At 36.4% G+C, this 15,429-nt stretch overlaps 1 protein-coding gene across 1 annotated transcript; it reads left to right on the forward strand.

The window, feature by feature from the left end:
- The first annotated feature begins 4,605 nt into the window (after positions 1–4,605).
- Positions 4,606–13,256, forward strand: LOC131053254 (exonuclease 1). Its single transcript, XM_057987872.2, has 13 exons — positions 4,606–4,779; positions 4,989–5,025; positions 5,114–5,294; positions 7,625–7,703; positions 7,837–7,881; positions 8,001–8,150; positions 8,312–8,435; positions 10,808–10,908; positions 11,250–11,347; positions 11,469–11,561; positions 11,729–11,897; positions 12,107–12,176; positions 12,301–13,256. The coding sequence occupies exons 1-13, from the start codon at positions 4,702–4,704 to the stop codon at positions 13,035–13,037; spliced, it is 1,962 nt and encodes a 653-aa protein (XP_057843855.2). The 5' UTR covers positions 4,606–4,701; the 3' UTR covers positions 13,038–13,256.
- Positions 13,257–15,429: the final 2,173 nt, after the last annotated feature.

The following is a 15,429-nucleotide window of genomic DNA, read 5'->3' on the forward strand; positions in this document are numbered from 1 at the left end:
CTCCCCTGATCCACTAGATAGTCCCTGTTGTCGTCCAAACTGCCTCATCACTCTCCCCGGCACCTATCTCTCTACATGGTACGAGGTCCTCCCAATAAGGAATCGGGTCATGAATACACAAGGTAGTGCCTCTGCATCATCATCCCAAGGCTCGCACTCCAGGTATGGTCGCCATATGACTGCATCTAGATCATCTAATGCCCGTCGCCACCACTCTAACTTCCCCAGGTGGCGCTGACTCATCATACCGCTATACATAAACATATACGACTGATCCACTGCGCGGAACCTCAGAATCATTGGTCGAGTCACTGGTAGATGCTCCCACGCCCAGATATGTAGCAACGTCACTCCCACTGCTAAGGAACCCCTCCCCCGGTAAACCACCTCATGCAACTCCTGATATAGGTGCGCCAGCACGCACGACCCCCAAGCAAATCAGGTCCCCTCGGTAATCATCATCTCGATCACCTGCCCCCACCCCACGACCAAACCATGTGATCGCCTGTCTGAACACAGAAGTCCTCCCACAATGCCTGATAGAACTGTTGGTAGAGGCTCGTATAATGCAGCTATCTCCTCCCATGCAATAGAGCCATCATCAATGAACACATCCTCATCAAAGAACCTCTGTACTGCAAGGGTCCCTCAGGATCTGTCATATGTCACCAGCTCCCCCGAATCGGAACACGTAGGATGCGCCACACATCCTCCAGGGTCACTGTCATCTCCCCCTGTGCCAGGTGAAAGGTGCACGTCTCGCTCTGCCACCGCTTTGCTAAGGCTGTAATCAATCCGTGATTCATCAAAATCACGGGTATGTGCATCACATCATATAGTCCCGTTGCAGCAATGTAATCAATCTCGACCTTTGTCAGTTGATCCCGCAACCCCTGTGTCGTCGAATGTCTCTCGCCTAACTGCAACACGCCTAGATCCTCCTGCACATGGGCATCCATCAATCATCATCAATTGTTTTGTTTTCAAACTTTTTTAAGTTTAAACCTAAGACTATCAACAGATACTTTGATCAAGTATCTTCGGGTCTCAACAGGTAAGCAATCATGGCAACCTAGACTTCAAACAAACATTTATCCTATAAATGACCTAAGTCTCATCAGGGTGCTATGGTTCAAAACAACTCCCACTTCACATCGCCATCCATCCATCATTGGCATGGAGAGATTTTATTCACACAAACTGGGGCATCTATTTATCCTAAAACAACAATGCTATTCTACCAACAAAAGCGCTAGTTTATCAACAATAGCGCTAAACCCCTAACAAAGGTGCTCAATCAGCTAACCAACAACGCTCAAACTCCAAACGCGCTCAAACAACCTCGCAATAGCACTAATCAAGAGCAATAGCGCTCAATTAAGCACTCAATAGCACTTATTAATCAATAGCGCCTAAACATGCATGCAATAGCGCTAAAACATTTCAAAAGCGCTCAAACAATAGGCCAATAACGCCATTGCGACATAGTAGCGCTAGTTAATTGGGCAATAGCGCCAAAAACATAGTTTCAACGCTATTGCTTCGACTCAACTTGGACTCAGCAAAAAGCGTATAAAAAATGCATAAAAATTCAAAATTCAAATTTACGTACCGCTGGTCCGTAGTCGTCTGGTTGCTGGAACCGACGGACTCGCTCAAATCAGTGCTTTGTAATAAGTACCGACATCTTGACTGCTGCTCGCTCCTCCAAAATGTCACTATCAGAGCTCTGGTTTCACACTGGTCGCGGTCACAAATGATCCCGTTTTCACCCCTTTCACCCCATTTAAACCTTTCACCGTCACCATAACTTCCCCCCCGATCACCGCCGTGGTCCTCGTAAACTTCCCGAACCTCCCATTTCTCCATTTTACTCCTGATTTCTTCTATTTTTCACCCATTTTCCTAATTTCTTCTCTGCTAACACCCTGCAAATTTTCATTCTTTTTCGAGAGATCACTCGATTTTTCAAATTTTTTTGGCCCATCTCTCAAGGGGGCATACCACCCATTAAATTAATATTTTATGGGGCATTTCTTCACACCAGTTTTTTTTTCTTTGAAACGACGCGATAAACCGCACCGTCTCAAAGAGGGGCAAATGTAGTCACACAAATCTGTCCAGCTTAATTAAATAAATATTTGCTATTTATTTGATTAAAAATCCACTAGCCAGGAGTTAATTAAATTAATATTTAATTAATTGATCTTCAAACATTCTTCTATTAATTAAGTAAATTATTCAATTTATTTTAATTAATTAATTAAAACCAAGTTCACAAATCAATTAAATAAATAAAATCTATTTATTTAATTTAATCCCCCTATTCCTCTTTTAAATAAATTAAATTAAACATTTATTTAAATCATTATTCCCCCCACTTGCATTTTCCTACAAATGCAACTTGCACATATTTGTTGAAATAAATGAATTTTTATTTTAATAAAATCCTATTTTCCCTCACCCACCAAATCCACTTGCAAATCTAACCCCCTTCTAGATTCTTCTAACCCCTTCCTAATTAACCTAATCCATCCCCTAATTATTGTCACATTCCTAAACAAAATGGAGTCACTTCTCAAAGATTTTTGAAGTCTTTGAGAAGCATTTAATGCTTTGTGTGTTCAACAATTTAACCTCCAAAGTCTTCCAAGACCACTAATGGCTCTTACATGACCATTTATGGCTCTTACATAACCATTTATGGTTATTTCAAACTTGTCTTCCCAAATATTTATTGCTTTGACCATGTTTATCCCTCTTGCCTTTTGCACAAGAGTTTATCCATTGGATAAAAGCTTTATTCTTTGAATAAAGAGTTTATTCATTCAACTAACCTTGACCTTAACTCCCAAGGTCATGTCAAGAATTTAATGCTTATTCCCTCTCCTCTCAACCTATCTCACATTGACACTTGTCATCTTGGGATTGGGTTGAAAGCCATCACATGGATTGAAAATCATTCAATCCCGACCTTTGTTGAGATTACTCAATCTCAACCTTCCATTGCTCCATTTTCTCTATAAATAGAGCCCATTTCTTCATAATCCAGATCCTAAAAACTTGTATGCATTTAACCTATAGGCATTTTAGAGAGCATTTAGCATAGCAAACTAATATCTTGTTATTTTGGTTAAAATCAATCATTTTAATAGCATCTAGTATTTTAGCTTTTCATTTTACATTTGGAGCAAAATACTCAAATCTCAATCCTCCATAAGCATCCATAGTGTAAAAAGCTGCTGAGAGCTACACTATTTTGGAACTTGTAGAGGAGAGGAACAAGGGAGAAGGAGCTAAGAGCATGCTAAAAGGCATTTGGAGATGCCTTATTATCTTTGTTTCATTTGTTAGACATATTAGCATTATTTTAGTATCTCTTTTGATATGCCTGTTTAGATTAGCTTTTGGTTAACTAACACTAACGATTTCTTATGTCTTGTGTTGTTTGTCATTTGCTAACCTTGTCCATTTTGCAGAGCATCAAGAACCACTTTACTATGTATCCAAAATGTTGAACACTTCCTCCACCAACTTTATTTATCCACTCTTTGAATTGGTCAATATAGAGCCCAAATAATGTGAGGGAGAGCAAACAACCCTAGTCGACGCTAATGTTGCTTTCAAATCATTCTAACATTTCTCAATTTATTTTGATTTTAGCCTTGTTTAGCTCATAAAGTCTATGAGTTGTTGCTCTATACTCATCCACAATCATGGGTTCATCCTATTCCAAAGTTTGTCTCTAGGCATCCTGTTAAATGCCTTTCTCAAAATCAACGAGCAACATAAAACTTATTCTCCTTGGGTGTCTCACCTTTTTCAATCAAGTATCTAAGGGTGATGTAGTGGTCCATAGTGTAGTATATTGGCTCAAAACTTGCTTGCCCTTTTGCCCCCCTTTCCTCTTTTTTTGCTCAATTGCTAATTCAACACTTTATCATGTTCTCACATTTTATTTAAAGAAGAGGTTTGACCGTAATAGTGTGGTGGTTTGATAGATTATTAATATCTTTTCTTTTATAGAGAGGGCTAACAATATTAGTTGTCCATTTCATAGGGAAGCCTTCTTGAATGACACATTTAAAATATTTTTGATGTGTAGTGTGAGGACCTCTATTCCCCATTTTAAATATTCTACTTGAAGCACATCTATGTCTTGCACTAAGCAACTATTAGAATCCTTATATCTTGATTGATATCCTTTGTAGATAAGAACTCAATTGTTGCATTGATTAAAAGAGAGTATCTTTATCATGAACCTCCTTAGAAAATATAATTTTACATAATTTAACCATTAAATATCTATAACATTATCTTCTCTTTCAAGTATACTTTTTCTTAATTTTTTTTCCCATATTAAAAGAAAAACTCTAACATATATATATATATTTCATAAACCTTTCAATTTTCTTTATCTATCCAAAATTCTCTCAAAATTCCCTTTATTCTCCATCATCCGTGGGAAAAGTATTGAAAGTACATATGTATAATTCTCAAACGTCATAGGTATGTACTATATAAAATTCATAGGAGAGTAGAAACAAGATTTTAAAATGTTCGTGAAAAGGGATCGTTCTTATGATTCGGCGGCCAAAATTCCCCGCCAAAATATTGAAAATTTGATGTCTTACAAATAAAGAGAAAGCGAATTTTAGGAAGCGCGGGTCTTTCCTCTCCGAACTCTGTGAAGCAAAAACCATGGGGGTGAAGGATCTTCTGAAGCAAATGAAGCCTTACATTCAGACCGCGCATATCAAGAAATATGCAGGGAAAAGGGTAATCAATAGCATCCTCACTATCATTGCCATCGTTTGTTTGTTCGTAAGAATTGTAAACTTGGGTACATTCTAAAATGTTCATATCACATTCTCTCCATGCATCTGTCAAGAGTAGTAGGCTGATTAATTGCCTTATATAATGCTTTACTGTTGAATGCAATGCATATTTATTTTCTCAGACCTATAATGTTGGCTGTTCTCCAACAGGTGGGCATTGATGCTTATTCATGGCTTCATAAAGGAGGTACAATTATTTCTAATTCATTTGTAGTAAATCAGTTTCAAGCTAAGAATTTTGGGTTTTCGGATGAGCTGACTTTGTATTGAATCAGCCTATTCATGCAGCATGGAGATTTGTCAGGGTGGTGCTAATGCAAGGAATTCGAGGCTTCCCTACTTGCAGTATTGCATGAACAGGATCAATATGCTTAGATACTACAATGTCGTTCCAGTAGTCGTTTTTGATGGTGGTAGACTTCCATCAAAAGCTGCCACAGAAGAAGAACGTCAGAGGTCTGTTCACGCTCAAAAGCTATACAAATTGGGACAGCTTTTTCATTTTATTTGAAAGTGCATGCTGTATGTCTTGTCATTGCCCCAATGATTTCTCTGAACCCTTTTGAGTCGACGACCTCATACTGTCAAGAATGCAATACCATAGAGTTCATTGCATCACCAAGCTTAGAACACCGTTTGGATTGAAACCTGTCTTTGGTAAGACTTGGGCTAGTGTGAATATCAAGATTAGATTACCATATAGTTTGAAAACTTGCTTAGTATTTGAGGTGAGTACTAGCAAGAAAATATCGTAGCTGAGTAACTACTCCATGTAATCGCCTACTCTGAGTTCTGTGAGTCAATAAACTTAACAGGTCTTTATTCTTTAATTTTATTAAAAAACATCATTTTTGTTTAAGGATTTGAAACATATTACAATGCTACTTTGTGATCGTGGTATACGTGTAAATATCATTGTAACAGTTAAGGGTTAAGGTTCGAAGAGTATTCATTTTGCCAAAATTTATCGGACAGTCATGTTGGATTTTGAACTGAGCAAGACTTGTTCTTTGTAGGCTATTCCCAAGCAATTCAACTTTGCTAATAAAACAAGATACGATGAACATTTATTTTTAAAATTTGCCCGCTTTTGCCTAGAGTGGGGTCTGCCCAGTTTTGTAGAGTCACAAAGTTTTAAAATATGCCACAGAGTTTAGAAGCCTGGTTCATTGCATGACCAAGCTTATGATATTATTTGGCATAGAAGATATGCCCAAGTGTCATCTGATTTTACAGTGGAGTTTGCCTAGCCTTAGTTCGGCATTATATTACAGCTGTTTGAACATGGGGATCATGCCTAATGGGGTTTGAGCTAGGGATGTTATTAGTGCAAGTGCTCTGCCTCACCTTTAGACCATAACTTGCAGAATCTTGGTTAGATATTGTTATTGATGTATGACCCCAGCTCCACTTTAAGATTTGATTCTCCGCATTGAAATGAATTGGTTTTCCCTCATTGTACATACAGTTTTTTATTTTTAAATGACGACTGCTGTGAGGAGGATTACGACCTAAAAACAACATGGGCAGAGTATAGTTTTATGACACATTTTAACTCACATCTATGGTGAAGGGAGAGAAACAACACCCAAATTGTTCTCCTAATTTTTTATGTTCTTCGCAAGCTATTCTACAAGGGCAGGAAATATGTGTTGAAGGATTTAGGTTTCTAGGTTTTAATATGGGTAGAGCACTAAGTCATGGCAGTTACTACAGCTGCAGTCATTTCCCTTATGTCAACCTTTTTGACGGTAAGTCATTGATTCGTGTATGCAATGAGTGTATATGTGTGTATGAAATCTAAACCCATTCTGACATTAGCTTTCCTTGACTTCTGGCATAGCTGGGCTATATGAAACTATCGGTACAGGTCCACAAAAGCCCTGATCTGATATGCCTTATTAATGGTTTCGTCCACCTTTTTGACGTCTTTGTGATTATTTTGATTAGGGTTTAGATAAATTTCTTGAGTTCTTCAGAAATAGTAACAATATTTTATCAAATTTTCCTCTTGCTCTTCTTTATATATGTACTTGACAGTAAATTTATTATGTAGATGATTATTTTGTTTATTGTCTTCTATTGTTGAGGTAGAATGTTAAAACGTTGAAATCCTATCTGCACAGATAAATGTGAGTACTTTTTTTGTCACGCATATCTTTTATTTACCACAAGATGAACATCATATGATCAGGGAGGAAGAAATAAAGAGTTGGAGACATTGGCTTTACCACATGCCATTTATAACCAACATTTATTTGGACTGGCTTCAAACAATGAAATTTCTAACAGATTTGTTAAACGTAATACCAAATATGCCCAAGTTTTTCCAGCTTGTTAGCGAGGTGTTATTGTCGCTTGGGACTTTTCTTCCATGGGTCTCTTCATGTCGGCCGATGATTTGCATCAGTGGGGATCAATCAGTTACCTTGAATTTAAACAAGTAAGCAGAAGCTTGCAAAAAAATTAAATCCCATTTTCTTAACTGAGGGAAAGCAGCCTGTTGTAAGTAGTGACTGAATAGTATACTAGGCAAGCCGAAGGTAATTTCCAATTGTTGAATGTATTGGCACCGTGTATTGCAAGATATGTACCATGCATTTTATAATTTTATTGATTGGGGCCAGCCAACAACAATATTATACTCGAAAACTGTGTGTTCCTTCTTAATGTTACAAATTTGCCCGAGAAGCTTGTGGAATGAAGTTTAGCCAAAAGTTATAAAAAAGAGGACTAATTAGTAACAGCTTTAAGGATTAATTGATTCCTTGATTTTATCATCATAGGAGAAGAGGTGCCAACCTGGAACAGGCTCAAGCTAAGTTATCAGAGGGAGATATTAATGGTGCTATCGAATTTTTCCAGGTATTTCCTCTTTAGTTTTTCTAGTAACATGTCTAGATTGGAATTGCCTTCAAATCTTCTACTTATATTATTTTCGACGAAGCAAAGCTTTCCTTGCTTAGAAGCTTTATGTTTTAACATCTTATCATTGTAGAGAGCAGTGGAGATTACACCATTCATGGCAGATGAACTTATCCAGGTAGTTCTCCTATTTTGATGAAATAAGCACGGACTCATGTCTGTTCCAGTTCTCATCTGAATGCTTTCCCATTTTAAGGTTCACACTGATGAGCATTTTGTAAACACCCTTGATCTCAGATTCTTAAAACAGAAGGTGTTGAGTTCGTTGTTGCTCCTTATGAAGCTGATTCTCAATTGGCTTATTTGTCCATGTTGGACCCCAAAAAAGGGGGATTAGAAGCAGTCATCAGCGAGGACAGTGATCTAATGGCATATGGCTGCAATGTGGTGTGTATGGTTCCTAAACTCCTGTGCTTGAACATTTATTCTAAGAATTGAGCAAGATGTGGAAAATGTATTTGATTGCACTGATAGCTCTTTCATAGTTATACAGGAATTTCTGCTCTGACAAATTTAACAATCTTGTTCTTAGAAGGTGTTGTAAATAGGTTATATATAAAATGGATAAGTATGGAGATGGTGAAGAAGTTGCGATGAACAAGGTTTTCAACTGGACACATGTACCTGCCGGTAAACTTTCATTCAGAGGCTTCAATCAAGAATTATTTACAGGTTATTTCTAACAAACCACTCATCACAATATCTGCTTTTATCAAATAAGAAGTGCGCCATCATTACTGGTTGGTAGCAATGACACGTCATGCCTCTCATTCTTAACAGTCGTCACTAGTAATGTAATGTGGCTGGCTGTTGAAGTAGAAGAATGCAAAAGGATTTAAACATATCACTCTTCACTTCTGAATAATATAATTAAATTATTTCTGATACATAATCCCTCACTCCTCATTACACACGTGCATGATAAAAGGCTCTGGTCCCCTCCCAAATGGAAGGCCGTAGAATATTTATCCTTGTATTTTGCAGAAAAACAGTTTCTTCAGAGTGAGCTTCAGTCATCTTCTAGGAAGTTCAAATTCCCAGCACATTAGAGCAAAAGTTCCATACAGTAGAGAGAATCGTACCCCTCAGCCTCGATTTGTCTGGGATGCCTTTCGAACTAAAAGATTAATACCATTAATTGTTGCAAAGTCAGCAACTATATTGCCTACCCTTTGGATATGTTGGAGGGCCATGTTGGAGGGCGAAATTGTCAAAATTATAACCATCTTGTTTCCTCACTGATGGCTTTCTATTTCCAAGCTGAAAACTGACAATCTTTCAGGCATTGATGATAAATTGAGAATCTCCTTGTACTGCCATTTTTTGTTAACCTCAAATGATAGCAAGTTGCAGTCCATTGAGCATACTTTAAGCTTGAGCTCGATTCTTTACTTTCTTTTATACATTCTATGCGTAGATCGAATTGGCATCCCAGAGAATGCCTCTTCCACTTGTATGGATTGGATTGCCTTTAGCGGTCCAATCAAGTTAATTTGATTACTCCTCGTGGTGGGGAAAGCGGTTTAATTTTAGGATTCACCAATTTATTCCCTCATGACTCATTATTGAGAGGAAGCGCCTCAAACATTTATGAGAGTGTTCTCACTAATCTTTGATCATCTTTCACATGTTTAAATCTGTTGTGTTTTTTACCCCCTACTACGTTTAAGGGATCATTATCACAGGAAATTCAAAAACATGACATCTAAATGGAACCTATTGGATCCTGGTACATTCATGGAAAATATTAGGTTTCATGCATAGAGCAGCATTAGATTGGGTCTTGACGAACAAGAAATTTGTCCTATCTGGAAATACATAACAATCGATTGTTGGTGGGCATTTATGGCTATCATTTGATCTTTGTCTTGCTTTTCATTGGATAGAGCAGTTAATGTGGATCTCTTATTCTTGGTTCTCTCATGGATCTGAGTTTTCTTTTCTTCAGAGCTTTAGATTCTTGTGGTGTTTAGACAGGCTGGATTTTGGGGTGATGACTCTGATTTATTGGTGGACATTCTTGACTCCATCTTCAGATGCTCCCTGTTAGACTGATTCTTACAGCTTCCTTTATATCTAATGCAGGTGGCAATGCATTGCAATGTATCTGGGGGGTTTTGGTATGCCTATGGGCTTTTTGTAATGGGGTAGACAGGCTTATGTTTTCTTGAGCAATACTGAAAGACTTTTTTACTGGTTCTTTCCCTTCGGTACTCTTTGAACCAGACACATGTAAAATTATATATAATCAATATAATTTTAGTGGTCTCATCCACTTTTATCAAAAAAAAAACAAAACAATCATATAACTAGTTAATCCTAAAACAGAAAGGGGAATATTAATGTTACATTTAGAAAACCATATAAACCAAGGATATGTGGTAGAAAGAATGGGAACTGAATAATATGTCACTTAACACACTTTCTTGATAGTTTCCGCTCAACCTGTTTTTTTTGGACTTGAATATGCCAATGCATCTAATGTTTGTAATAGGTAAATGGTAAGAGGAAATTGAGCAGCCATGCAATACAAAGCGGAAGAGTAAAAGGTTGAATTAGGAAAACTGTCTTTCATATTCTATAATATTTGAGATGCTCCTCGTAGTTGTCAGTTTGTCGACAGTTGAATAGTATATAAATAACTCCAGACTAGCATATGAAGATGATCTTGATAGTTGATACTCCTGAAGCTTAAGATATATTTGAAGCACATATACTAGACATTATCATCTGGTTTAAAATGTGAAACAAAAGGGCATGCTGGAGATACTAATAACAATTCAAAGAGCTATTTGCGAAGCTTAAAATATAAACAAGTGCTTGATACAATGGGTTTCAAGGAAGCAATTGAGTTTTATGGTGCATGTGGACATTTCAGATCTGACAAACTAAAAATACAACCTTCAATGATACAAGGAAATTTCTGCCTTGCTAGTTACTTTACATGCAATCTTATTTTATACCTGAAACTTGGAGAACGGATTCTGACAATTTTAAGAATGAAAATATACGAGGTGATATTTGTTTAATTTTGTGCCTTGCAGGAATGTGTGTCTTAGCTGGTTGTGACTTTCTGTCATCTATCAATGGCATAGGGATCAAGCGAGCACATTCTTTGGTATCGAAGTATAAAAATTTAGATCGGGTATGTCTACTTGAATGAAATGCTGAAAAAGTCTTTGTTGCTGATAAAAGTTATTATCTGAACTGTAGTGCCTTTATTCTCAAGCACCAATATTGGTATCCTATTCTAATTTTAGATCTTGTTGCCAAGCTGTTGCCAAGCTGCTATGAATGACATATATTTAGAGGTCTTGGGTAGTGATGATAATTACTTTCGATTAACATCATAGTTGATATATGATTGGTACTTCAATAAACATTTTTGCTATAAATTTAGAGTAAAAGCGATTGATTGGTAATTTGAACATGGAGATGGAGGTTGTTTATGACAAATGAGTTTTATGTGTAACTATTCCAATACAGGTTCTTTCTGTCTTGCAATTTGATAAAACACATCAGATGCCTGAGGATTATGTCAACTCTTTCAAGAAGGCAACTGCAGTTTTCCGTTATGCAAAAGTGTAAGTTTTTCTAGCGCTTCTTTGGTTGATTTTGAAGAGTAATTTTTAACTTGATTTTCCGTTGGCGTCAAAAAGCATAAGTGTTAGCATAACATCAAAGCTATTTTGATCGTTTTCATAGATATGATGCAAACACGAGATGCCTCTCATTTCTGAGGCCACTACCACAAGGGTTTTTAGAAGCATTTGAAGGCAATGTGGATTTCCTTGGCCCGTATCCTTAATCTGGTTTGTGTTCATTGCTCTTTCAGACTTTCTAAAACTTCAACATGTATAAATAAATCCAAAAACTAAAATGCTTAAAAATCTAAAGTAGGAGTAACCTGCATAGGCCTTTCATAAACTCATTTTTCAAACAAAGTTCCCATAACAGACATTTAGAGATTTGCCTCCTTCAATGGTAATAGCCATCGCTGAAGGGCGAATGGATCCGATATCCATGGAAGCTTTTAACGAGTTTCAACAAATTCCTTCACAAGGACACCATCTACTCTCTACAAATGAGAGTATCACCTCCTGGAACATGTCAAGTAGATTACAGACTGGGAAAGTAAGTTTTCATTCAAAGATCACTTAATATTTTTAGCATGAAAATTGCTGTGCAGTGTGCACCGATTTCATTTGAGTAAACGGCGTTGAATGCCCTATTGTTGTAAGTTGTAATATGGTGTATTTTCATAGCTCAAAATTATTTGTACTAGCAATTATTAACTTTTCCTATTTTTATATGAAAAATTCTTTGGCTTTTTTGTGATCAAGAATGAAGCTTCTTTTGGAGCTGAAGAGAAGGGTTCTCAAATCCTAATACATGCATCATACAGGAATCGAGGCAAGTTAGCAAAATAAGTGTCGTAGTCTAAAAGCAACGCATTTTGATATTTTTAATAAAACAAAAGTTAGAACTCAAATTAATTTCCTGTGTTCACGGCATTTTTTGATGTTTTTATGTGCAGTGAACGAGGAACAAGAGTTGGAAGTTATTTCCGAGGAAAATGCAGAAGCAAATTGTTTATTACAGAGCCAAGACGCTTGCCCTTCCGATCGGGCTATAATGACACATTTCCGACTAATAGCTGAACATTCATCCTTGATTAAGGCATCCCTCGCAAGTGATCATAATGAGGATAATGAAATGGAGAAAAATGCTGGTGTTCTGGAGGTCAAAGGACAAAAAAGGGTTTTTCCTCCCATTCCAGACAACAATCCTTTCAAGAAATCAAAACTAATCGATTCTGTTTCTCTTGGGCATTGCAAATCCTTGTCTCAGAAAGCTTCTCATAATGATTTAGCTGCCACTCATTTGTGTGAGAAAAGTGAAATTCAAGTTGAAGGAATCCACAATGACATAATTTCCAACACGCAATTGGACATAAATGAAAAAGAATTTCCATCTCCAATGAACTTGGGTGATCCTGAAGTTGTTTCACACAATGTTTCTGCCAGCCCAGTTTTAGGATTACAAGTCTCACATGGGACACAAGTGATGAAGCAGACAGCAACCCAGCCACGTGTAAGCAGAGGTCATTCTCAAAACATTAAAGCTCCCTTGATTTCCTCGGCATCTCCTACTCCATTCAGCCAAACATCATCTCGCATCAAGACCAAAACCAACACAAGAGGCAGCAAATCTGGTAGCCAAAGCTTGTCCCCAAGGAGCAGTTGCATAACAAAGTTCTTCACCACAATCTGAATATAATTGATATAGCATAACGAAGTTCTTCACCACAATCTGAATATAATTGTAGTTACACATGGGACTTGTACTAATATTTGAAAACACTTCACCCTTGGTTGTTTTGGCGCAATGTCCACTCATGTCTCACAGATTGGGTGAGAGATTTCAGTCGGGACAATTGTAATTTCATCCGTGGGTTTCATAACATTAATTCATTTATCTCATATTCACAACCAATCTACTTCTTTGCATTGCTATAGATGAATTATTTTTGAATATTTTTCAGTCTTGTTTTTTGTTCTTCTTAATAGTAGTTTTACTCGTTAAAGAGTAAAATATTAGATTTTTTAGATTTCTATGAATCAGTCGCAAATTTGATATTGTAATGGTGAAAAATCCATGCCCATTTTCTAGATGAATTATTTTTGAATATTTTTCAGTCTTGTTTTTTGTTCTTCTTAATAGAAGTTTTACTCGTTAAAGAGTAAAATATTAGATTTTTTAGATTTCTATGAATCAGTCGCAAATTTGATATTGTAATGGTGAAAAATCCATGCCCATGCCCTTGTGTTTTTGGTCCACTTCTAGTTATAGATCTTTATGTAATAACGAATATGAGTGGTATGTTTTCCAGTTGAGAATGAGCACACGATCCAAGTTTGTTTAGTTTCTATTTGGATTTGTTTTTAAGGATTAGTCTTGATCTTTAGCTTATCTCTTACTTTAGGTCAGCTTTGTAGTTGTAATTTGATTGTTTATAAATTCAAATTCAAATGAGGTTGATTTCATCTCTTTTCATGATTGTTATGTGTTGGTCCAAGATATATAAGTATTAAGGAATCCGGATTTCATAAACATCGGGGACAACTTGCATGTTTTAGAGTGTTGTCCACAATTATTTATCGAGCCACTAAATCAATATCCTTACATGGTTTAACACCAAGGAAGCAATTATCCTTGTTCAAATCATCAAATATTACTACTAATTTCTATGTGGGAATAGATTGGATACGTTAAGCGGAGTTGGAATTGATGTTTGGAGATATTTTGTTGAGATTAAATATGCACTTGTGAGATTGAATTTGTACTTGTAAAGTTACCCAGAGCAAAAAACAAAGCATTTGTTTGACCTTCACTAACATTTTTACATTGTTTGGCAAGTCATGTTTTGTTGTTTGTCATTATTTTCTAGCTAAGTAGATTGTGTTTTATTCAAAATTTAAAACATTTTAAGTCATTTACATTTATTACATTTTTAAAAGATTTTTTTTATTCAATGTTAGATTATGAATACTTTTTCATGTACCCTACCTCAATGTAAAAGGAGTTTTCTTCTTCTTCTTGTTAAAGAAAGGAGGGTTTATTTTCTTTTCCAAATATAATTTCTATCTTAAAAGTCTAAAATGCATTGTATTTTCTAGTTGTCATGTGTGTATTAGTCTTGTTAGTGTGGTATTGTCCTTTGTTGATATGGCTTATAGAGATATTTGTACCTTTGCTCTAGACTTGTTTTTAATGAAGGTTGTGTTAAAAATTGTGAAACAAAACGCTTCAAGATAAGAGAGGCCCTAGGCTTGTCACACCAAACATGTGATGAAGATGCAAGCTTGATGTCTTGGTATAAATTAAGTGTTCAAATGTAGGGTCTTGCATTAGATGCTCCAAGATTGTGATTTTAAATGGTCTTACTACCTCCTTGATATTGGTAATAACCTAGGAGATGTTTATAAGTACATGCCCATAGTCACTCAATTTGAGGTTTTTGACATGGAGATTGATTGGTTGTAGAAGGGTTAGCTTAGCAAGGATAAGTTTAGATTTTGAATGAGGTGGACAAGGCGGTGCCATGTATAACTTAGTTCATTTTGGGACTTGGGTGTGTTGTTCACTTGTGGAGAGTTCATGATTTTTTTGTTTTGTTTACAAATTAGTAAGTAGCTAGAAAATGCAATGCGATATGACTAGTGAATTTTAGATGTTGTGGTACATGTATGTGTGCTTACTTGTGGTGATGTTGTGGTAGCAACTTGAAGTCATTTGGAGAACTCTATTGCATAGATTGAATTTAGTAATGACTATTCATGTACACTTGTGGTAGAGTTGGAGTTCATGTGGTAGAATTTAGGGACATGGTAATGTTTAGTAAGCAATTAGAAATGGTTAGATGTTTGTATATGTTATTGCAAGCTTGGTGTTGGTAGTCATTACTATATAAGAAGAAATTTACACATAGATAGTGTCAAATGAGCAATAATTATCTCTTAGTATGTGATGATGGGTATGTATACACAATGATTATCCATGTGGATGCATCACATTTAGTATATGTGCGAGATGTTGAGGTCATGGTACTATTATGATATAGTTGTGTGATTCTTGGTATTTCATGATGATGCCTATATGTATC

The sequence above is a fragment of the Cryptomeria japonica genome, chromosome 9 (assembly GCF_030272615.1).
Source record: "Cryptomeria japonica chromosome 9, Sugi_1.0, whole genome shotgun sequence".
NCBI classification, from domain to species: Eukaryota; Viridiplantae; Streptophyta; class Pinopsida; order Cupressales; family Cupressaceae; genus Cryptomeria; species Cryptomeria japonica.